The following is a 22,015-nucleotide window of genomic DNA, read 5'->3' as shown; positions in this document are numbered from 1 at the left end:
TCTTCTCATCTCTTCTCATCTCTTCTCTTCTCTTCTCATCTCTTCTCTTCTCATCTCTTCTCTTCTCTTCTCATCTCTTCTCTTCGCTTCTCATCTCTTCCCTTCTCTTCTCATCTCTTCTCTTGTCATCTCTTCTCTTCTCTTCTCTTCTCTTCTCTTCTCTTCTCTTCTCTTCTCTTCTCATCTCATCTCACTCTCTTTCTCTCTCTCTCTCTTCTCTTCTCTTCTCTTCTCTTCTCATCTCTTCTGATCTCATCTCTTCTCTTGTCATCTCATCTCTTCTCTTCTCTTCTCTCCTCTTCTCATCTCATCTCATCTCATCTCAGCCTTGCGCTACTGCTCTTTGTCCTGATCCTTGTTCCCCTGCTTGTCGTGCATGCCGTCGCTTACGTGGTTGGAGTGCCGGTTTTCGCTGCCTCCTTCGTTTCCTAGTATTTTATTGAGGCGGGTTTGTAGGCCTTATCCTCCCCCTCCTTTGTTTGCTCCGGTTTGCCCTTCTTTTTCAGTCAATAAAGCAATGACAAAAAAACGAGACCGAAGAGAAAATGCCGAAGGAGAAGAGGAGGAGGACGAGGACGAGGAGGAGGAGGAGGAGGAGGAGGAGGAGGAGGACGAGGACGAGGACGAGGACGAGGACGAGGACGAGGACGAGGAGGACAACGACAAGGACAAGGAGGATGAGGGGTAGAGATCGGACTTGGAACTGAGAGAGGCGGAAGAGTAGGAGAACAAAGAGAGAAGAAGAAAGAAGAGAGGGAGGAAACGAAACTCTTCATGATGGAGGAGAACAGCCTCAGGAGGTGAAGGACATTGTTGACGGCTTCTCCTGTGTCAAACTTCATGATCTGACAGTCTCTTGTGGTAGCAGATGGAGGAGCCTGGGATCTTCGATCGCTTCACGAAGCTTGGAGAGGAGCTCTTCAACAGCGCTGGTTCCCTCATGGGCGAGCATGCGCCGCATGACAACCGCTATAAGCACCATGGCGCTCAACGGAGCCCATCGGCAGAGAGGGAGGAGCCAAAGCAGAGGAACGCAAGAAGCCTCTCTCCTCCTCTAAAATCTCCTCTCTTGTCTCTTCTGACCTCACCTTACTCCACCTCAGCCTCTTTCTTTTGCTCCTTTTCTCCCCTCCCTTCTCATCTCATCTCATCTCATCTCATCTCATCTCTTCTCTTCTCTTCTCTTCTCTTCTCATCTCGACTCATCTCTCCTCTTCTCATCTCATCTCATCTCTTCTCTTCTCTTCTCTCCTCATCTCATCTCATCTCATCTCATCTCTTCTCTTCTCTTCTCTTCTCTTGTCATCTCATCTCATCTCTTCTCTTCTCATCTCTTCTCTTCTCTTCTTTTGTCATCTCATCTCTTCTCTTCTCTTCTCTTCTCATCTCTTCTGATCTCATCTCTTCTCTTCTCATCTCTTCTCTTCTCTCCTCTTCTCATCTCATCTCATCTCATCTCATCTCTTCTCTTCTCTTCTCTTCTCTTCTCTTCTCTTCTCTTCTCTTCTCTTCTCTTCTCATCTCTTCTGATCTCATCTCTTCTCTTGTCATCTCATCTCTTGTCTTCTCTTCTCTCCTCTTCTCATCTCATCTCATCTCATCTCAGCCTTGCGCTACTGCTCTTTGTCCTGATCCTTGTTCCCCTGCTTGTCGTGCATGCCGTCGCTTACGTGGTTGGAGTGCCGGTTTTCGCTGCCTCCTTCGTTTCCTAGTATTTTATTGAGGCGGGTTTGTAGGCCTTATCCTCCCCCTCCTTTGTTTGCTCCGGTTTGCCCTTCTTTTTCAGTCAATAAAGCAATGACAAAAAAACGAGACCGGCGACAGAACTCCGAAGAGAAAATGCCGAAGGAGAAGAGGAGGAGGACGAGGACGAGGACGAGGACGAGGACGAGGACGAGGAGGACAACGACAAGGACAAGGAGGATGAGGGGTAGAGATCGGACTTGGAACTGAGAGAGGCGGAAGAGTAGGAGAACAAAGAGAGAAGAAGAAAGAAGAGAGGGAGGAAACGAAACTCTTCATGATGGAGGAGAACAGCCTCAGGAGGTGAAGGACATTGTTGACGGCTTCTCCTGTGTCAAACTTCATGATCTGACAGTCTCTTGTGGTAGCAGATGGAGGAGCCTGGGATCTTCGATCGCTTCACGAAGCTTGGAGAGGAGCTCTTCAACAGCGCTGGTTCCCTCATGGGCGAGCATGCGCCGCATGACAACCGCTATAAGCACCATGGCGCTCAACGGAGCCCATCGGCAGAGAGGGAGGAGCCAAAGCAGAGGAACGCAAGAAGCCTCTCTCCTCCTCTAAACCTGCGAGGTCACTGCGGGCTTGTCATCATCCCCAACGAGCGAGGGGAGGTCGTCATCGAGTCTATCATCGCCGGGAGCCCCGCTGCCAGGTCGGCGCTGATTTTCTTGCTCGATGCTGATGGCACTCGGCTGACTGGCTGTGCGTTCCCCTCAGGACTGGCTGGCTGTGCAACGGAGACGTCATCTTCGCCATCGACGGGCAGCGTGTGCCGCACAACGTGGGGATGGTGAAGTCGATGCTGTCAGGGGGAGTTGGGGAGATGGTCGACCTGACGGTGAAGCGCTACGTGGTGGCTGGGGAAGCGAGGAGAGACGAGCGAGGAAAGTTCAGGTTGATCAACGTGAAGCTTAAGAGGACGCAGGTGATGACTGAAGAGGACGCAGAAAGCTGCTCCTCTCCCCCGCTCTCTTCCTCCTCCTACCCCCCTTCCTGGTTGGATGCGTCAAGAATATCGTTACCCGACCGCAGCTCGTTGAGTCCCACCTACCTTGCTCCTGCTTCAAGGTCCGTCAAGGTCATGGAGGAGGCAGCAGACGTTCAAGAGCTGGCACGAACGCGACCAGCTGCTGTCCCTCGCCTGCCCATAGAACGCAGTCTCAGCCAGCACCAACCTGTCAAGCCTTCTGCCCCTGCGACTGAAGAAGTTAACCCGCATAAGGCACCTGTGATTTCTCGACCCCGCCTGCCCATCAGGCTTGCGGCACCTCAGCCTCAGTCCTCCAGTCCCTCTGCCTCCAACGGCCACCAGCATGTCGATGAGAGTGGAAGAGGAGGGGCTGAGACAGGGCGGCTGCAGCAGGACGTGAAGGCTCTGTCGTTAGAGAGAACCATGCTGCTCGCCAGCATCGAAGAACTCAAGCGCGAGGCGACGCAGAGAAAGGAGGAGATCGAGCAGCTGCAGTCCAACCGGCTGTCACTCCAGGAGAGTCTGCAGGAGTACGAGAGGGACAGGCAGTATGTGCTCGCGCAGACCCGAGCGGCGCAGGAGGAGATGCGGGAAGCGCTTGCAGCTGTGGAGGAGCTCGGGATCGGGTTCAAGTCCATGACAGCCGATGTGGAGCGAAGCGAGGAGGATGAGATCAAGCGCGTGATGACGCTGCTGGAGTCAGCCAACGAGACTCAGAAGCATCTCAACGAGACCGTCATGGCCGTCGGGAAGCTCGCGAAGCGTGTCGAGGCAAACAAGAACTCGGACGAGCGACAAGGATCAGCTGGCGATCAGCTGGTGGCGGAGGGAGGCAGACTGAGCTGAGGGCGCAGCTAGAGCAAGTGACGGCAGAGAGAGAGGACGCGAGAGGGAGAGAAGCATCGATGAGCCTCGTGCTGCAGCAGACCCGTGGGGAGCTCGCGGAAATGCGATCGAAGATGGCGAGGATGGAAGGCGAGCTGCTGGAGGCGAGGCAGAACTTACAGGCCACGCAGCAGGAGAGGAAGTCGGCGAGGGATGAGGCGGAGAGGTGGAGGATGCGATGCGAAGTGATCTCGCAGGCGGAAAGAGATCTCAGCCAGTCGCTGCAAGAGATGGGGAAAGAGAGGAGCATGCTGCAGGAAAGGATGAGGCAGCAGGATGCCCTTGTGGATCAGCTGGCTGTCAGGATAATCAGCCTCCACGAGCTAGCGAGAGGAGGCGAGAGGAGCGGAGAGACGAGGAGCGAGCAGGTACTTCACCGCTGCCTTCTGTCCTTCCCTGAGTGACTTCTTTGCAGCTCCCCAACATGCTTGAGGAGGTACATCAACACATGGAGCGACTGACAAGGTCGAAAGGACAAGAGTTTCCTGCCGTTGACGAGCACGAGACAAGAGAGTCGCTTGAGAAGAAGCTGGCGGAGATGCGAGAGATGATGGACAGGGCGAGGAAGTTCTACCAGGACTACAAGGAGGGGAAGGAGATCGAGCTCAGGGCCCTCGAGTACGAGCTTGTCCAACAAGCCGCTCGCTTCCGGCGACGCGAGAGCGAGCGTCAAGTGACGATGGTGAGAGGAGGGCCGAGGGTGCCGGGGGACTAACGTCAAGCTGGAGCAGTTGAACCCTCGGGGCCATCGCTCGCTCTCACCCGTCAGCCGGCGATCCATCGACAAGGCCTCGGAGGTCAGGCAAGTCTGACCGTACGGTCCGAGCGCCGGGCAGGCGCTGACACGGCGCGGCCGGCCGCGTGACTCTGTGAGCCTGCGGTCCGTCAGGCGGGCGGGCGGTCGGTCCCGGTGCGGCGGCCACGTGGCGGCCCGGGGGGCGGCGGAGGGGCGCGGCGACTCAGTCGGAGGCCGCCGGCGGCGCCGCGCGCGCCGCGGCAAGCCTCGGAGTCCGCCGAGTCACCGTCGGGGGCGGGCCATCACGAGTCATGCGGCGGAGTCCGGTCCCGGATGTGACACTGGCTGCCGTACAGTACGGTGCCCCGCCAGGCGGTGCGGCACTGAAGCCCGGCGTACTGAGGCTGATCCGACGGATGCGAGAGTCACCGCCGCCGAGGCGAGCTGCCAGCGGCCCGGCGCCGAGCCTGAGTGAGGGCCCGGGCCAGGACGTAGTACCCGGCGTACGGTTTCCGCCCCGGCGGAGGCAACTTGACTCCGCGGCTGCCCGGCCAGGCGAACCGTTCGGAAGGCTTGCCAGTGACTGTGACTCCCGGGCCGAGCTTAGTAAATTAATTATACTACGGCTCAGTCGCCGCGCCCAAGTTCGCCGAGCCTGCCCGGTGACAGTGCGACCGTGGTACTATACGGTAGGGCCTGAACTTCTGGCGTGCCATGTTGAACGCGGTTTCGAGGACTCTGAACCCGGAGCGGCCCCCGCCTCTGAGTGAGCCTGGAAGTGCCAACTGACCGTGCGAATTTCGACTCAGCAAGTTAGTAAACCGTTGAACCGTGAAGGCTCGGATTATCATCCCTCGCCCGCCGATGATTTTGATCCGGGCCGAGTCCGGCGGGGCCCGCCGGGGCCCACCGTGACCGAACGGTCAGTAACTCGGAGCCTCCCGCGGCCCGGGCCTCAGCGCGGTCAAGTGCCGGGCTGCCCAGCGGAAGCCGGAGTCCGATCCGAGTCCGGATCGGACTCCGATCAGTGCGGCGGCCCCGGAGCCTGAGGCGGCAACGCCGTGACGCCCGGCCGCCCGGGGGCCACCGGGGTGACCGGCCCTCAGGCCAGCCTGTGACTCTGACTGAGCCTCGGAGACTCTGAGACTCGGACTCAGACGGTCCGGACTCGCGGCGGCAGCCTGGGCCGCATCACTGATCATCATAGTATGATGCCATGATTGCGGCGGCACTGCGCGGCACCCGGTCTGCGCCAAGTCCGCGTGACGCCGACTCCCGAGCCACGTTGAGGGGCGCGGCGGGCCCGGCAGCCGGAAGCCTCAGTCCGATGATGGTGTCACTACTAGCCTCTAACCCTGGGCCGGGCCGGGCGGCCGCCGCAGACCGTACGGCCCCGGTATGCCGATCGGGCCGCGAAGTTTCAAGTTCAACCAGTGCCGGGCACGGGGTGCCGGACTGAGGCTGGTCTACGTACGGTAGTACTGAGTTTACTGGCAACTTAGTCAAGTTAAAAATCAGTACGTGGACCGGGACAATCAGGAGGGTAGGAGGCAGATCAGTGCGATCATTTACTCAAAGTTAAGTTAAAAATCAGTACGAGGACAATCAGGAGAGACAAGGAGGCTTGACCCTGACACTGATCAGTGCAGTCACTGTCACGTGACCCAGGGAGATCCCGGCAGGGGGGAAGTCCTGGCGGGCCTAGTAGGGTAGTACCACCGGTCCAAGTTCCAACTTGGAAGTTGAGTGTGAGAGGTGGTGGGGTACTCGACGTCATACAGTACCGGTAGTGACTGGTCGGGTCGGTCCCGCAGGCTTGCAACGTGTTAGCACCCTGGCATCACCCTACTGACCACTGAGTACCCCACCCCCCGGCCATCTCATTGACCCCACCCTATGCTCCGGTGTATGCCGGGATATCTCCGTTCATCATTGGATACCACCGGTGAAGATAGAGTCAACAGGTAGGGTAGTCACTGATCACTCGGGGGTACCGTGTGTGTGCGGTACTTTCAAAACAACACGTGGAGGAGGCCCTGGTTGTCACCAGGGTGGGTGGGTTCCAGACTTAATAGGGTGTAGAGGGGGTGGGGTGGTTGGACACTCTTTGGACATACAAGAGGAAATTCGAAGCCTGAAGTGCGCGAAGGCTTTGAAGGTCGAGAGGAGGGTGGGGGTGGGGTACTTCCTGTGGTTGAGAGGGAGTGAGGGTGATCAGAGATGAAAAGACCATCTAATAAAGGGGGTATTGTACGCTCAAAGAAGGGGTAGTGGGAGATTTTGTAGGGACTCGAAGGTTGAGGGTAGGGTAGTATCTGAGCTTGGTGTATCGCACAATTGCAATGAACGAAGCGATGGAATGCAGACAGCAAGCGGACAGAGCAAGAGAGGAGGAGAGGAGGAGAGAGAGGGAGAGAGGAGGAGGGAGCGGAGAGGAGATGGGATAGCAAAGACGAGAACCGTAGAAAAGAAGAATGAAGAAGTCAGAGGCATGAGCAAGAGAACAAAGACAAGTTTCAAGGAGGAAAGGGACGAGAGCAAAGGTATGAGAAATAGAACATGAGGAGCAGGAGAGCCAAGGGAAGGGTCAGACGCAGTTGTAGCTTCATAGACAACGCTATTTATCAGCCGATGCAGGAAATTATTGACGATTGGTATAGATTAGATTCATGAGGAAGCTGAAAGATGAGGATGGTAGTTTGAGAGTCATGCCTTCACCTGAGGTGCCACTTGAGATAACAGAGTCAAGATATGTTGTAATGTTTCATGTTGTATGTTTCATGTTGTATGTTTTCTATTTCCTTCCCCTCTCGTCCACTAGCTCTGCCGTCTTGACTGGTTTCTGTGCAGCATGGAGGAAGGACACATGAGCTCCTTCTACCCGCAGGTCGCCAACGCTGACAACGGCATCCGAGGATTCTCCGTCCATCCCCTCGAGTACTCCCTGGAGGAGCAGCCCAGCAAGGGGCAGCACGCTGCTCCTGCCGTGAGCAAGCAGCAGTTGACGCACATGAACTCAGCGAGCAGCCGGTCCCTGAGAGGAAGCTCGCTCCGGGTCGGGAACAAAGCTCACTTCGCCTGGTCGGGCGTCAACTTCACCTTGTCCCCCAAGACCGTCGCCAAGTCTCACAAGGACCCGCGCGTGCTCAAGAATCTCTCGGGGGTCGCGCACCCAGGGGAGGTGATCGCTATCATGGGAGCGAGCGGTAGCGGCAAGACGTCGCTGCTCAACGTGCTGAGCGGGAGGATCATGTCGATGAACGGGCATGTTGTGACCTCCAAGTTCTCCATCAACGGGAACGCGATCCATGCCGACCAACTCGGCCCCAACATCGCCTACGTGACCCAGGAGGACACGCTGTGCCCGACGGCGACGCCGCGAGAGGCGCTGGAGTTCAGCGCGAGGCTGAGGCTGCCGTCCTCGGTGTCGCGAGAGGAGCGAGAGCGGATGGTGGAGGACGTGATTCAGATCCTCCACCTGGAGAAGTGCGCGGACACGATGATAGGAAACGAGCTGATCAAGGGCATCTCAGGCGGCGAGAAGAGGTGACGCCCTCCTCCTCCTCCTCCCCCTCCCTCTCCTCTCTACCTCCTCTTCTCCTCGTCTCCGTCCCGTCAGAGTGTCGGAGGAGCGCTCAACGTTTGTTGACAAGACTGCAGGAGAACGAGCATCGGCGTCGAGCTCATCACCTCCCCGTCCATCCTCTTCCTCGACGAGCCCACCTCAGGCCTCGACTCGTACGCTGCCTTCAACGTGGTGAACGCGCTCAAGGATCTCGCGTCTCTTGGCTGCACCGTCCTCTGCACCATCCACCAGCCCTCCTCGGAAGTCTTCCACCTCTTCGACCGCGTCCTCCTCCTCGCTGACGGCAGGACCTTCTTCGATGGGCGGGTCGACCACATGGCGCAGTACCTGCTCACCTGCGGCTACCCCGTGCCGCCTGAGACGAACCCGGCGGACCACGTGATGTTCCTGATGCAGACGCTGGATAAGCAGGTGCTGCAGGGTATCAGCGACCAGTTCGAGGTCGCCAGGAAGGGCTTCAACCCCCACGCTCAGGCTCAGAGTGAGGCCGGAAGGGGAGGCATGCCACTGCACAAACTGAAGCGAAGCCAAGCGCCATGGACGGTTCAGTTCATAGCGCTGGGCAAGAGAGACATACAGAGCGTGCTACGAGACACTGGGTCACTGAAGGCGAGATACGGCTCGACCATCATGCTGACTCTCATCTTCTCTCTCATCTTCTACAAGATCGGAGACTCGACGGACACGCAGTCTCACTTCGGAGCTCTCGCCAACCTCGCCATCAGCGGCATGTTCGGAGCCTCCCAGCCTGTCATCCTCCTCTTCCCCTCCGAGCGCCCCAGGTTTCTCCGCGAGTACGCGACGGGCACATACGGGGCGATCCCCTACTTCTGGTCGAAGCTCGTGACGGAGCTGCCGTTGACGTTCTCGACCAGCATCATCACCTTCCTTGTCGCCTACTGGCTCGAAGCCCTCAAGGGCAACTTCATCCTCCACGTCCTCACCCTGTGGCTCATCGGCATGGCCGCCTCCTCCACCGCCCTCGTCGCTGGCTGCATCGCAAGCAACGTGCAGGTGGCCATGCAGGCGGCTCCAGCCATCTTCGTGCCTCAGATCTTGTTTGCGGGCTTCTTCATCAAGATCCAACAGATTCCCGTGTGGATCCGTTGGGCTCAGTACCTCTGCTCCCTTAAGTTCGGCATCAACCTCTTCCTCCTCAACGAGTTCAACTTGGGCTGCCCCGAGAGCTCCAGCCAGCACGCCAGCTGCATGTCCGTCATCACGCAGAACGACATCAAGCCCGGAGACTGGTGGGTGTATGGCCTTGTCCTCATCGGCATCTTCGTCTTCTTCCGCTCCCTCGCACTCATCCTGCTCATGAGACGGGCCAAGGGCTTCGCGCTGGCGTAACAAGGAGGAGAGGGAGGCGTAGGAATGCTTGTTTTAGATTTGTATTACAATTATGATGTTTGGCATGGAAAATGACATAACAGCGCCTTAAGCCTCCCCCCTCCTCTACGCTCTCTCCTCCTCCCACCCCCGCCCTCCCCGACCCCACCCCTTCACACTTACAACCCTCCTCCTCCTCTACTTCCCCACAGTCAAGGCCTTGATACGATTCGTCTGCAGGAGGTTTGAGAAACGCTCGCAAGGAAGCAGCAGCTCTCACCGCCACCACCGTGTTGATGGCTCGCTTGAAGCGCCCGCGCGCCACGTACTTCTTGAGCTGCTCCTGCTGCAGCAGCAGCGCGCTCGACGAGTTGCTGTGCCGCGAGGAGATCCACGGGTGCTCGACGATCTCCTCGCTCTTGAGTCTCTTGGCAGGATTCACCTGTCTTCCAGCTCAGCCAGTGCATGGCGAGCAAGTGAGGGCATGGGCGAGAGCCAAGGGAGGAGGAGGAGGAGGAGGAGGAGGAGGAGGAGGAGGAGGTTGCCTGCAAGAGCTTCTTGACAAGATCCTTGGCCTCGCTGGAAATGTCGTCCCAGTACGGGGAGGGGAAGGAGTAGTCCCCTTTCTTGATTTGAGAGAATAAAACTGCGCATGGTCAGCTCCTCCTCCTCCGCCCCCTCCCACCTCTCACCGGAGTTGTTTTCATCATAGAAAGGAGGAAAGCCACAGAGAAGGATGTAGAGGATAACTCCAATGCTCCACAGATCCACCTTCAAGGCTCTCAACAGCACGAGGCAACGGCGCCTCCTCCTCTTCTCACCTCAGGTCCATATCCTCTCTGCTCCAGCACCTCTGGTGCAACATACCCTGGAGTCCCGCACGTTGTGCTCATCGTGTGGTCTTCAGTTGGCATGACAACCTTCGCCTGCCCCCATGTCTCAACCAGAAACACGTAGGAGCCAGGGAGGGAGGGAGGGAGGGAGGGCAGGAGGGAGTAGAACTTCTCATGTATCATACCAGCCCGAAATCTGCCACCTTGATCACTTCGTAGTCTGGACTCTCTGGGTCGCCACTGGCGTAGAGGAGGTTCTCGGGCTTCAAGTCTCGGTGTACAACTCCGACCTGATGCAAGTAGCTGCAAAGGAAGGAGGAGGGGACGGGAGGAAGAGAAGGGAAGCAGTCATGACTTGTGACAAGAGGATCACAAGAGATCTCACGCGATGGCTCTGACGACGCTTTCAATCAAGATGGCAGCTTCTCTCTCGGAGTAAGAACCTTTGGTGATAATCCTGATGCATCATCAGCTCAGGTTTGTTGCTTGTCACGCGCACCTGTCGAACAGCTCTCCTCCTGTCACAAGTTCGAGCACGATATACAATCTTGTCTTCTCATCAAAAACCTGGAAAACCAACACGTAAATCCAGGAAGCATTCCTTACCAACTATGAAGCACCTCTATCAGTTTGATACAATTGGGATGATTAACTTTTTTCATAATCGCAATCTCTTGTTGTAACGCGTTTGCATCATATTCTTTATCCTGTCCATATTTGTCAGATTCGACTGGGGGGACCAACTGCCGTGTTCTCACTCACTTTCTTATCAACTATTTTAATTGCAACTGGTTTCCCTCCATCCTTCGGAATTCCTTTCTTTACAGTCGCGAAGCTACCTCTGATCACACAGGTCAGAACAAGCAAGATTCCTGTCTTGGAGCTTTCTCACTTTCCCAGCGTCTCGTTGATGTCATAATATTTCTTTATGCCGGTTGCAAGAAACCCGAACATGGTTCTGGACGAAAACGCAAATTCTGTTCACGATACGTCAGCTATGTTGTCCTGCTACACAATTCAAACAGTATCCAAAAATTGGAAGTCTTCAAAACGATTTAAGTATCAACAATCTCTTGTGACTAACAACTCTGTTTGTTCACAGATCAATATTCATCAGAAATTTCTCAACAAGCTTTGTAACAACGATAGTACGACTGTGAAATCAATTTTTCTCGTCGAAATCAAGACGCAGCCAACCCTACTGGCGCTCCCAGCCCATGAACAATATCATATCTTGTGATGCGGCTGCATCTCACTTCTGTATTCGAACTGTGGGCTACTGATGCTTGTTTGGGATTCACACAGTGGCCACTACGCAGAATCGAATCGGAAGGGTTCACAATTTCATCAGCGCTGCTCGATTTCTTCGTTACAAGCACCAAGCCATTCTCTTGGTTGTTTCTCTCCCACACAGAGGTTACTTCCCCCCCCCCCCCCCTCTCCCTCTTCTTGTCTTGTCCTGCTCTATCACTCCCCCGCTCTCGTTGTGCCATGGACGGTTAGCGTCCCAACTCCAGGGGCTGAGGCGAACTGACACGGGGGGTGGTAGGTACCCATGGATGGGTGGGGTCATGAGGGGTGGTCATTTTGTAGGGAGGGTGATTGCCTTAGGAGTAATTGTCAAGACGAGGGGTACTTATCGGATACAATGTAGGTAGGGGTCTACAACGGAGGGGTATCTTTTATAACAGAAGGGTGCTTCATTTTTATGGTAGGGTGATATGTGAAGTTCAGGTAAGGAGGGGTGGTGTGACTGGTGGAGTGGGGTACAGGAAATGAGCAGGGTGGGTCCTGTTCAAGTTGAACGTGTGGGTAGTGGTCCTACACTATCAAATCGGAAGGAATGATAGGTAAATATGGGGTGGGGTACCTCAGAACTGGGTAAAGGGTGGGTAGATAGGTAGTAATAGGGGTGGGGCGATCACTGGAAATTGTCATCTCACAGTGCGAGAATGGTCGCATGAGATGGGTGGGTAGTTTTCAGGGGATTGAGAGGGTGGTGTATAGAAAGGCGTAGATGGGCCTGAAGTTCAGAATGCTGGGGTGGGGTAGGTTGTTGTTGTAAACTGGGGTAGGTCAATCTAGGCTGCAGGGGGTAGGGTGTCAAAAATGTAGAGGCCGGAAGTGGTTCATCAGTGGGGGCCCGTGTAGGTATGGAGGGGTAGGGTGGTCAAATTATGAAATTGATGGGAGAGGTGGGGTCAATAATACATCGGAAGGTCTAGCGGCACGGGTGAAAATGGATATAAAGGGACGGGTGGTCAAAGGGAAGGTGAGCAGGTCGGTAGTGAGGTGGGGTGGGTGACTGATAAGTTGAGGCAGGAGGGGTACTGAGAAGTTGAGGAAGGAGGGGTCGTAACCGTTTCACAGTAACCACCAAGGGGTGTTCTTTTCCCGTGGGTGACCACCACTCTACGCAGGGGTCCCTCACGAGATTGGGGTAGGGGTCCAGGACTTTGTCTTGACGGTGTGGGTTCAAATCAAGGGTGGGTGGTATAAAATGTAAAGATGGAATAAACAAGTGCAAGCTAGGGGTAGTCTTCAAGAACTGAAACTCTGATGTAGGGTGGGGTCTGTGAATTCCGGATTCATGGGTATGGGTGGGTACTATTGGGATAGGGTGGGTGGTATTAGGAGTGTCCCATCCCCTCTCAGGCCCATATGTTTGAATCGCAGGACGTATGAGGGGAAAATTCCGGCGAATATTTTAAAAATAATCAATCGAAGCGATATGACCTATTGGTTCTAGTATTGTCCTAGGATCTATAAAACCGTTATTTTCAGTTTCGTGTCTCTTCGCATCCAGTCTGTCCCCACCCCACAAATAACTTCTACCGCATGGTCGAGTACCCCTTATCTTACTACCCCCACCCTTATTATCATACTTAATATCCCGGAAAAAAGGGTATATTACTATACCCCTACCCTTACAGACCACAGAGTACCCCTAGTCGAGGAGGCAAATTGTCTGGACTGCGGGCTGCCATGGCGTGGAAGCTGGTAGCGGCGGTGGCGGCGGTTGTGATGACGATGGCAGCGCTGGTGATGACCAGAAGCTCAATTTTTGCATCAGGAGATGCAGAGGGCAAGAACTCGAGGGGCTGGACTGAGTTAGAGCAGGAAGTAAGGAGAGGGAGAGTGCGTGGGAGCGCTAGGCACCATGTGGCGCTGCGAGCGGACTCTTCGCTCTCTGACTTCTTCAAGGCTGCAATGAATGGTGACTTTCAGAGAAAGAGGAACGTCGATTTGGCCACAGACGGTCTCCTGGGCCCCAGGCAGCTTGCGGCTCGGAGGCATGCGAGAGAACAGTCGCTTGCTGAACGAAGCACTGCAATGCCTGTCCATGTGCATGCCCCACACCATGTGATGATGTCGCAGAAGCATATGGCTCACTCTAGGGATCATATCGATGCTGCCGGCGCTACCAGACGGGAGCAACTCCGTCAGATCCAGAAGAGAATCAGCATCAAGTATCCCAGCGAGGACAAGTTCGTGGCTACCTACAGAGGGTCACTTCCACGAGGGGATGTGCCTGTGGATGCCGTCAGCTTCGGGCCGTACGTTCCCCTCTGAGCTCAGTGACGCTCAGCTCAACAAGTTTCGTGAGTGAAACTTCGACTCCTGCTTCGTGCTTCTCCTTGTGAAATAACGAGAATTCTTTGAGAGTGATGATGGTCGACAGCAGCGAGAGGCGTGTTCTGATCAAGATCTCTTTTTCCAGGTTCAAGGCTCATGCTTGTGATGTACTCTCCTTAGCGACTTATTGTGCCTTGTCCCTGCCCCCACTCTACAAGTAGCAAGAGACAGATTTGGCTAGGGATGTGCGAAGCAGTGCGCAACTTGAATTTTCATTTTGTTTGTGATTGCTACCTCTGGTTGCTTCTCTCATTTTCTCTCTGGTCATTTATCCCTGTGAGGTCATGCCTGTGTGTTGCTGACGAACAAGGCCTGCACTGACAGCATGTTGAATTCATTTGGTGTTAATCTTCTCCAACCTCCTGCCCCCTTCTCCTTGAGCCCCATTGCATGACAAGCTGCTGCTAACGCTGCCACTTATCTGGCGGCTGAGTTCTCCTCAGGAACGAACTCAGAATGTTTTCCCGCAATCTTGATCAGATGGGAAGAGATTTCATGTGGACAGTCCTGCGGAACGGTAAGACGACGACGAGATGAGCAGGAGAGTACCTCTCATTCAGAGGCTGGATCGGTCGGTTGTTCTTGCCCATCGCATTTCTAAGCGCACCGATGTCCTTTGACAAGGAATGAGAGGGGCAGGAGGGAAGGAGGGGCCTTACCTTAGCAGTCATCTTCACCTTTTTGTTCATCACGATCCATGTCACTCCCTCCTGACAGTTAGGTGTAGTGAAGCTGCTCGCAATGTCATGGACCGCCTCCTCCTCCTCCTCCTCCTCCTCCTCCTCCTCCTCCTCCTCCTCCTCCTCCTCCTCCTCCTCCTCCTCCTCCTCCTCCTCCTCCTCCTCCTCTTCCCTCACCTCCCACTGTACATCCAGTAGTTGGCGTTGTCGCCCACAACATCTTGCAGAAGCTGCAGAGAAGCATTCAGGGCAGCCAGGGGTGAGGGATGGGGCAGAAGAATCATCAAGAGCTGTTCACCTGCGTGTAGTTGAAGTGAACGATAGCCGCTGCCTCTTCCTCAGACTTGGGAAAGTCAGCAAGGAGCTGCAGGAAGTCAGTCAGGTGAGTCGAGCAACAGGTCTCCCTACCTCCTTGAAGTACTCGGGGTTCTCGTCTGCTGTTTCGACAAAGACGCCGATCACCAAGTAGTTGTTTGATTGACTCTGCATCCTTCTTGAGCTCACCCAGCAAGCTACCGCTCGATCATACCTTGTGCACGAAGTGAATCTCTGCTTGTTGCAGATTATCATCCAGCTTTCAACTCGTCAGCAGCCGCAGCACCGTCCGGAGGCCTGACCTGATGCTCGCTGGGAGTGTGGAAGTGAAACTGGAGCAGCTCGAACCAAGTGCTGTCGTACTGGAAGTATCCCTTCACTCCACTCGTCTGCACTGTGTGTCCGTTGTGGACGACTGTAACCAAGTTGGAGAAGGAGTTCTTGACGAGGGTGCTCACGTCCTGCTCGTGCAGCCCGTTAGATCACCAGCCTGAGCAAGAAGCGACGAGGAGACCTGAAAGTTGTTCATGCTGATGTTCTTCAGGGTCCTTCCAAGCTCATACTTGGGGCCGACGCTTGTGCGCAGGTTGATCGGCGACTGCAAGGCATGAGAGCCCGCAGACGGAGAGGAACGCGCAGAAGACCTGCAGCTTGCCGGAGCCGCAGGTAGCGTAGTCAGGAGTCAGCGACGCCCAGTGCTCGGGCCCATGCTCAGGCGAGTAGTCCCTACAAAAAGTGAGATGAGAGCAGGAGCAGAGGGATGAGAGGGAGGCGAAACAGGAACAGAAGCTCTTCCTACCAGTGGATCGCATGTGCCGTCTGGGTCACTGGGGTCGTTACGTTGAGAGCGCAGTCATCTCCTGGTATCCTAGTGAACGCGACCTGCACCAGCGATCATGTTCACTGCCTTCAAGGGTTTGAAGCAGGGGAGCCTACCACAGCGACCACGAGCGCAGGGAAAGCGATGAGGAAGATGAGGAGGAGGAACCCGAGCAGCATGTTCTGCTCCTTCCTCTTGGGATCTACAAGGCAGGGAATGAGTCAGCGCAGCAAAAGCAGAAGGACAGATTGTGGGCTACCGGGAGGAGGAGGTGCTGGGGAGTACATCGTTCACGCTCCACCTGCGAATCCTTGGTTAAGAATCATGATATCAACACTTGATATCTACAAGCACTTGGCGCGCCTGCCGCTACTCTCAACCATCCGTTCCTCTCTGTCCATATCCTCCCTATCTCATAACTCTCCCTCCTCTCCCTCCTCTCCCTCCTCTTCTCCTCTTCCTCCCTTCCCTTCCCTCTCTTCCCTCTTTCCCCTTGTTTTTCCTTTTCAGCCCCACCCATCCCATATCTATCTTAGGCCCGTTTCCCGCCGGCTCCCAGATTCCAGATTTTTGACTTTATTCAAACTAATTTGAAATTTACCCCGAAATATTCACCGGTGCTTTCAATACATACTGACAGGGGGTGGGTCCACTGCCTGTTCATATTTGATGCTCCCAGCGTACCCTCCCTACCTTCTAACAATTTTTCTCGATTGAGCTAATAGTATATTTCCATATAGTGCCTGCCCATTCGAAAAGCAAAATCTGGGAAAGTCAACCGCATCGTTTCATTCTCAAATTAAAATGACTTATAGTTGAGTTCTCCAAAACATTTGGAGTAGAAAAAAAAGAATTTGACTTATATTTGTATGAAAAAATCTGGAATCTGGAATCTGGGAGCCGGCGGGAAACGGGCCTTAGACATGTACCCCACCCCTCCCTTTCCGTAGGAAATCATAGAGGGGGTATGTCCACTACCTACCCTGTCAGAAAGAGTACCAGTGACTATCTTGATACAGAGGGGTCGTAGAGAGAGGTGCTAGCAGTGTCCTAGGTAGATACTGGAAATTGATAGTGAGGTCGCTGAAGATAAGGATCGCGCGGACGAATGAAAATTTGAAATTTGCAAATACTTATAAAAAAAAAGTCCGGGTCATCCTTTTGACAACTTGGCCTGCCAATGATTTGAATTTCGTGAAAGGCGAGGAGAGACAAGGAGAGGAGAGGAGAGGAGAGGAGAGGAGAGGAGAGGAGAGGAGAGGAGAGGAGAGGAGAGGAGAGGAGAGGAGAGGAGCCTGAGACAAGGAGAGGAGAGGAGGGGAGAGGAGAGGAGAACAGACAGGACAGGAGAGATCTGAGAGACGAGAAGAGGAGAAGTTGATCAGAGCAGAAGATACAAAAGAAAGAAAAGCCTCAGATAAGGAAAAAGACGGAGAGAAAACGTTAAAAACTTTCGACTGACTCGTGGCCGCACAGCAGAGCAGACTCAATGACTGGTAAGGCAGCAGCCTGAGGTCTGGAACTGGTTTCCGAGCCTTACTGTCACGCGGATCAGCCTATCTAATCTTATCTGCCGCGTCATTAACAAGCGAAACAGCCGAGCAGATCAAACGAGCTGGGTCACTTCAGCCTTGCACGTGAAGATGCCGAAACAAGGAGAGCAGCTCGACCATGGCGGCCTGCTAACGACATCCATGCTCGATGCTGCAGAAGCGAAGCGCACAAGCCGTGCATTCTTGCCTGAAGGAGCGCCGACAGATGATGAGGAAGATGCGGTCAGCAGGAGGCAGCTGAAGCTTCGAGTGGAGATGTTGGAACGTGAGGTGGCAAGGAGGAACTCGCAGGTGGACGAGCAGGTGGACATGTTGCGACAAGCCGTTGCCAACCTCATCCGAAGAGTAGAGCTGCTCGAGGCTCCAGACCTCGCGTGTCATCCCTCGCACGTCGCCACGTCAGCAGCTGAGACCCCAAGAGGGGCGCCAGCCTCTCCTCCAACTCTTGGAGACGAGGGAGGGTCGTCAACGACAGCTAGAAAGGTAGAGGAGACGTCAACGACAGCTACCAAGGTAGAGGAGACGTCAACGAAAGCTACCAAGGTAGAGGAGGTTCCGGTGGGAGGAGCGGCTGGGATGAAGCTCGAGGCCTCAAAGAGTGCGAGGAGCAGCTTGACTGCTGCTGGACAAGAGCGATCAAGGAGCAGCTCTTGCAAGACTGAAGCCTCAAAACAAGCAAGGAAGAGCGTGGAGAGGCTCCGAAGCATCGGAGACAAGCCTTCCTCTCCTCGACCCTCTAGGTCTCCTCCCCCTCCTCCTCCTCCTCCTCACTCCTCCACTCCACCTCAGTCCTCCTCCTCTTCTCCATAACTCTGAGAAAGCAGCATCAATCAACCTGTCAGGAGCAGCTCGGCGAGGGGCGCGAGGGTCTCCAGGTGAGAAGCAGGGGAGGAGCGAAGGTCAGCTGACGCTGCTCCTCAGGTCCTCCGTGCGGAGTATCGCCATGGAGGAGGAGGCAGCAGAACGTCAGGTCGGGAGGGAGAGGAATTCGACTCCCCACCTGGCTCAAGAGCTTAACAAGGCCGCAAGCTCCATGCCCACCAAGAGGTGGAGGGGAGCGGGGAGGAGACCTGGGACTGAGAGCCAGGCAGCTTGCAACTGAAGCACGTGTTGGGGTTGAGGTGTAAAGACACGTGGGCAGCCCTGGTGTCGAACAAGAATGGACAGGAACGGGAGGATGAGACGCTGCTGCCCCTGACTCTCCTGCAGCTCGTCTTCTTCGCTGCTGCCCTTGGCGTCGTTCACGATCTCACGACCAACAGACAGACTTTCTTCAGGTAGCCTGCCTCCCCGCCTCTCCCTCACCTCCCCTCCTCCTTTGCTCGCCTTGACCGCTTCATTCTTCTCATTCACTTTGTTGCAGAGGTCACGATGCAGAGATAAAGTGCATAGCGATGCATCCAGACGGAGTAAACCTCCGTCTCCTCCCTCTCTTCCCCACTCACTCACTCACTCACTCACTCACTCACTCTCCCTCCCTCCCTCCTTCTGCCCCCTTCCCTCCCTTCCTCACTCCCGCGCTGCTTCGCTCCTCTTTGCTCTCTCTTTGGTTCAGCTAACGCTGCATAAGGAGCTCGTGGCTACAGGCCAAGGAGCGGGAAGGAGCGGGCAGAAGCCCTTTCTCTGCGTATGGAGCTCCAGCAGCTGCTGCCTCGTCACGAGCATGGGGAGGGGAGACCTACCGCAAGCCCTCACAGGTACCCCATCCCTCTTCTACCCCACCTCCTCTGCTCCTTCGATCCATCTCACGCCCTGGACAGCTCTCGCTTTTTCTAGGTCGGGTGCTAAGCTAGCTTCCCTTTGCTCGGACCCCAAGAACTGTCTGGTGGTGTGGGACTGGCAGGCGGGCGTCAAGCTGGCGAAAGCTCCAGCCCATACGGACGGGGCAGCGCTGAGTGTGAAGTTTTCAGAGAGACGAGAGGACGAACTTGTGAGTGCCGGGAAAAAACATGTCAAGTTCTGGACTTTGAGGGTAATCTCCTTCTCCTCCTCCTCCTCATCATCATCATCATCATCATCATCATCATCATCATCATCATCATCATCATCATCATCATCATCGTCGTCTCACTTCCCCAAACTCTCACTTACCTCCTCCTACTCTTCCCTGTATGGAGTTGACACTGCATGAAAGCACAAGGAAAGCCTCCTTGACCGAGAGGAGGAGGAGATGCCCATGACTTTGAAGGTGAGCCTGAGATCGCTTCCCCTCCCTCCTCTCATTCTCACTCTCTCAGTCTCGCACGGGAACTTTCGGAGCCTTCGAGCAGGTCCATCCTCCTCTCCCCTCTCCTCGCCCTCCCTCCCCTAGCCCTCACTTCGCTACAGCCCAACTTCGTCAGCTGCCTCGTGTGCCTGCCCAATGGCACAACTGCCAGCGGCACGACGGGAGGAGACATCTACCTCTGGCAGGACGCGCGCGTCATGGCGGCGGTGAGGAGCGCGCATGCGGGCTCGACCATCAGCATGGTGCTGCATCCGTCAGGGCGACTAGTGACGGGAGGAAGCGACGGCTGCGTGCGCTACTGGAACCTCTCGAGCCCCATGGGCATGCAGCTCGAGGATGCGGAGAGCGTTGGCTTCTCCATGCCCGGTGCTTCCATCCGCGCCATGGCGTACGTGGCGCCTTCACTGCTGGGGGACTACCAGGGAGGAAGCATGCTGGTGGGGACGGGGGGAAATGAGCTGCTGCTGCTGCGAGAGAGGACGGGAGAAGTTCTGTCGGTGCTGCAGGGACACAAGGAGGAGGTAACGGCTCTGTGCTGCCATCCTGCGGCTCAGGTGGCTGTCACGGGAAGTCGCGACGGGGGGCTGAAGCTCTTTGACCTGCTCAAGCTCGAGCTGCTCCGAGCTGAAAACTTCCCGACGGGTGTGGAGGCACTGGCGCTCTCGCATGACGGGCGGATGCTGGCAACGGCGACGAGCGACGGGAGGATCCTCGTGCTGGAGCTCGCGAGCCTTCGGCCCCTCCTCTCGTTCCACGACGGCAGGACGGAGAAAGCTGCTGGGGCCACGAAGAAGGAACGAGCTGGTTTCTCTTCCCTTCGCTTCCTCCTCGACGACTCCGCTCTCCTCGCTGGTGGTTTCGACGGGAGCGTCTGCCTCCTCCCCATCCGTTCAGCGCTCAAGACCCTCTTTTCCTCCTCCTCTCCTTTTCCCCTCCTCCTCGACACGCAAGACGGCAGCCGTTGCGGGGCACATGGAGGAGCAGTGGCAGCCCTCGACGTCTCCTCGTGCGGGCGATACGCGCAGAGCTGCGGAAGAGACATGACGGGGGTGGTGTGGGAGGTGGGAGGCGGCGGCGGCAGGCTGCTGCTAGCGGGGCGGACAGAGCTGTTCCAGGAGGTGAAGTGGGAGACACAGACGTGCTTGGCGGGACGTGAGATGGAGGGACTGAGACAAGAGGAGAAGGAGAGGAGAGGAGAGGGAGGCGAGAGGGGTCACCAGGAGGACAGGGACAGGGGTACTCCTTCTTGCGTAGACCGGTCCCGGCAAGGAGACTTGCTAGCGGTGGGGGAGAAAGGAGGGCAGCTGAGCCTGCTGTCCTTCCCCGTGCTCTCGTCCTCGGCTCCTCGTCGAAGCTACGGGAACCACGGGGGGAGGATCAGGCGAGTGACTTTCAGCTGCGATGACTCGCTGCTGCTCTCCACGAGCGGGAGCGACGGCTGCCTGCTGCTATGGGAGGTCATGGACCATCTGTTCTAGCTCCTCCTCCTCCTCCTCCTCCTCCTCCTCCTCCTCTAGCTGCTCAGGTCAGGTCTCGTCTGTATTTACATGCATGCTAGTCTTTACAGCTCGCCCTCCATCAGAAGGGATTCAGCCACCTCGCGACCGCGATAACTCGCGGGTGAAGTCGTCGGTGTTGGATGATGGGAGAGAGGGAGGAGGAGGAGGAGGAGGAGAGGGAGGAGGAGGAAGGAGAGGAGGAGAGGGAGGAGGTCGAGGAGTCTTTAGCAGTGATGAGGTTGAGCAGATCAAGCATGAGGGGGTCTGAGCCCTTGCAAGGGTCCTCTAGGATGGGATCCTGACAAGCCCGTCAGCCTATTCGCTTCTTCCGCTTCTCTCACCGTGTGGCTCTTGCCCTCGTAAAGTTTCACCGTCTCCACTCGCCCGCCTGCCCTCTCGAGCGCCATGGCGAATTCGACAGTCTGAGTGCGAGTGAGCGGGAGGAGGAGGAGGAGAAGGTCACCTGAGCATGAGGGACGGTGGCGTCGGCGGTGCCATGGAATAGTGAAACTTTGGGGAGGAAGGAAACAGCGTGAGGAGAGAGGTCAAGGACCCGACAAGCTGGGCAAGAAGCGAGTCACAAGCAAGAACCAGAGGAAGGAGGAGGAGGATCAGCACCAGGCGACTGCTTGAGCGGATCGCCGGCGACAAGAGCGTTGAGAACATTTTTAGGAAGCCCACGAGCTTGCATGAAAGGAATGAGCTTGAGAATGTTGTAAGGCCCTGAGATACCCACGAACCTGCGGCAACCCTCACTATTCTGGCCCCCTCCCTCCCTCCTCTCCCTCCCTCCTGCTCCCCCTCCCCATTCCTCCTCTCCTCCACCCTCGCGAACCGTGAGAGCTGTCGGCAGCTGAAGGCCATGCCTTCCATGGACGAATGAGCTCCTGCTTCATTCCGCTGCACCTGCTCCATCATCCTCCACCAACCCGCCTGCAGCTGCTCCTTCCCCACCAGCTCAGGCAGCCCGTGTGAGGCACAGAGCTTCTCAAGCGCCGCCTCCTTCTCAGCCGCATCGATGACGCACCTGAGCTGAGTGAGGAAGAAGAGGCGACAACAACGACAAGGAGGAGGGCAAGGGGTGACTCACAGGGCGGCAAGATGAGCCCCAGCGGACTGACCCATAAGGGTCACGTTGTTTGCGTCTCCTCCTGCAGAATCATCAGCGTCCCTCCTCCCCTTCATCCCTCCTCCTCCCCTTCA

The 22,015-nt window shown here is 56.0% G+C and overlaps 7 protein-coding genes across 7 annotated transcripts in view; 4 read left to right on the top strand and 3 right to left on the bottom strand.

Annotated features, from left to right (window-relative positions):
* Nucleotides 1-2,114: 2,114 nt before the first annotated feature.
* On the top strand, nt 2,115-4,976 carry GUITHDRAFT_166628 (hypothetical protein; the record flags this gene model as incomplete). Its single annotated transcript, XM_005819686.1, has 6 exons — nt 2,115-2,395; nt 2,461-2,668; nt 2,822-3,532; nt 3,568-3,966; nt 4,014-4,280; nt 4,330-4,976. 6 exons carry the CDS (start codon nt 2,115-2,117, stop codon nt 4,408-4,410), a joined length of 1,947 nt encoding a protein of 648 aa, XP_005819743.1. The 3' UTR covers nt 4,411-4,976.
* A 2,368-nt stretch (nt 4,977-7,344) lies between these two features.
* GUITHDRAFT_82042 (hypothetical protein) lies at nt 7,345-9,270 on the top strand (the record flags this gene model as incomplete). Its single annotated transcript, XM_005819685.1, has 2 exons — nt 7,345-7,880; nt 7,995-9,270. The coding sequence occupies 2 exons, from the start codon at nt 7,345-7,347 to the stop codon at nt 9,268-9,270; spliced, it is 1,812 nt and encodes a 603-aa protein (XP_005819742.1).
* A 177-nt stretch (nt 9,271-9,447) lies between these two features.
* On the bottom strand, nt 9,448-11,036 carry GUITHDRAFT_121066 (hypothetical protein; the record flags this gene model as incomplete). Its single annotated transcript, XM_005819684.1, has 11 exons — nt 9,448-9,483; nt 9,530-9,691; nt 9,813-9,895; nt 9,942-10,020; nt 10,071-10,175; nt 10,268-10,385; nt 10,468-10,539; nt 10,582-10,649; nt 10,703-10,789; nt 10,845-10,923; nt 10,975-11,036. The coding sequence occupies 11 exons, from the start codon at nt 11,034-11,036 to the stop codon at nt 9,448-9,450; spliced, it is 951 nt and encodes a 316-aa protein (XP_005819741.1).
* Nucleotides 11,037-13,072: 2,036 nt separating this feature from the next.
* On the top strand, nt 13,073-13,731 carry GUITHDRAFT_156248 (hypothetical protein). The gene has a single exon (XM_005819683.1). It carries the CDS (start codon nt 13,113-13,115, stop codon nt 13,653-13,655), a length of 543 nt encoding a protein of 180 aa, XP_005819740.1. The 5' UTR covers nt 13,073-13,112; the 3' UTR covers nt 13,656-13,731.
* A 463-nt stretch (nt 13,732-14,194) lies between these two features.
* On the bottom strand, nt 14,195-15,712 carry GUITHDRAFT_148394 (hypothetical protein; the record flags this gene model as incomplete). Its single annotated transcript, XM_005819682.1, has 12 exons — nt 14,195-14,225; nt 14,268-14,332; nt 14,378-14,450; nt 14,576-14,628; nt 14,697-14,762; nt 14,807-14,881; nt 14,928-14,972; nt 15,016-15,174; nt 15,228-15,311; nt 15,358-15,439; nt 15,513-15,595; nt 15,650-15,712. The coding sequence occupies 12 exons, from the start codon at nt 15,710-15,712 to the stop codon at nt 14,195-14,197; spliced, it is 879 nt and encodes a 292-aa protein (XP_005819739.1).
* Nucleotides 15,713-17,176: 1,464 nt separating this feature from the next.
* On the top strand, nt 17,177-20,791 carry GUITHDRAFT_148393 (hypothetical protein; the record flags this gene model as incomplete). Its single annotated transcript, XM_005819681.1, has 11 exons — nt 17,177-17,826; nt 17,911-17,961; nt 18,008-18,133; nt 18,178-18,232; nt 18,296-18,363; nt 18,450-18,495; nt 18,642-18,783; nt 18,847-19,016; nt 19,221-19,274; nt 19,324-19,356; nt 19,415-20,791. 11 exons carry the CDS (start codon nt 17,177-17,179, stop codon nt 20,789-20,791), a joined length of 2,772 nt encoding a protein of 923 aa, XP_005819738.1.
* Nucleotides 20,792-20,891: 100 nt separating this feature from the next.
* Nucleotides 20,892-22,015, bottom strand: part of GUITHDRAFT_121062 (hypothetical protein) — a gene marked incomplete at both ends in the record, with an annotated part of 1,965 nt that continues 841 nt past the window's right edge. Inside the window, 7 exons of the mRNA XM_005819680.1 lie at nt 20,892-21,110; nt 21,154-21,234; nt 21,276-21,373; nt 21,431-21,552; nt 21,648-21,718; nt 21,767-21,839; nt 21,903-21,963. Of these exons, the coding sequence (XP_005819737.1) occupies nt 20,892-21,110; nt 21,154-21,234; nt 21,276-21,373; nt 21,431-21,552; nt 21,648-21,718; nt 21,767-21,839; nt 21,903-21,963 (725 nt within the window). The remainder of the gene's footprint in view (nt 21,111-21,153; nt 21,235-21,275; nt 21,374-21,430; nt 21,553-21,647; nt 21,719-21,766; nt 21,840-21,902; nt 21,964-22,015) is intronic.

Source organism: Guillardia theta (genome assembly GCF_000315625.1).
Source record: "Guillardia theta CCMP2712 unplaced genomic scaffold GUITHscaffold_211, whole genome shotgun sequence".
Lineage (NCBI taxonomy): Eukaryota > Cryptophyceae > Pyrenomonadales > Geminigeraceae > Guillardia > Guillardia theta.
The sequence above is the reverse complement of the archived record's forward strand: the minus strand, read 5'-3'. Positions and strand labels throughout refer to the sequence as shown.

Bases quoted from the DNA above. Each gene is read 5' to 3' on its own strand.
- GUITHDRAFT_156248 (XM_005819683.1), top strand. From the start codon at position 13,113: ATGGCAGCGCTGGTGATGACCAGAAGCTCAATTTTTGCATCAGGAGAT.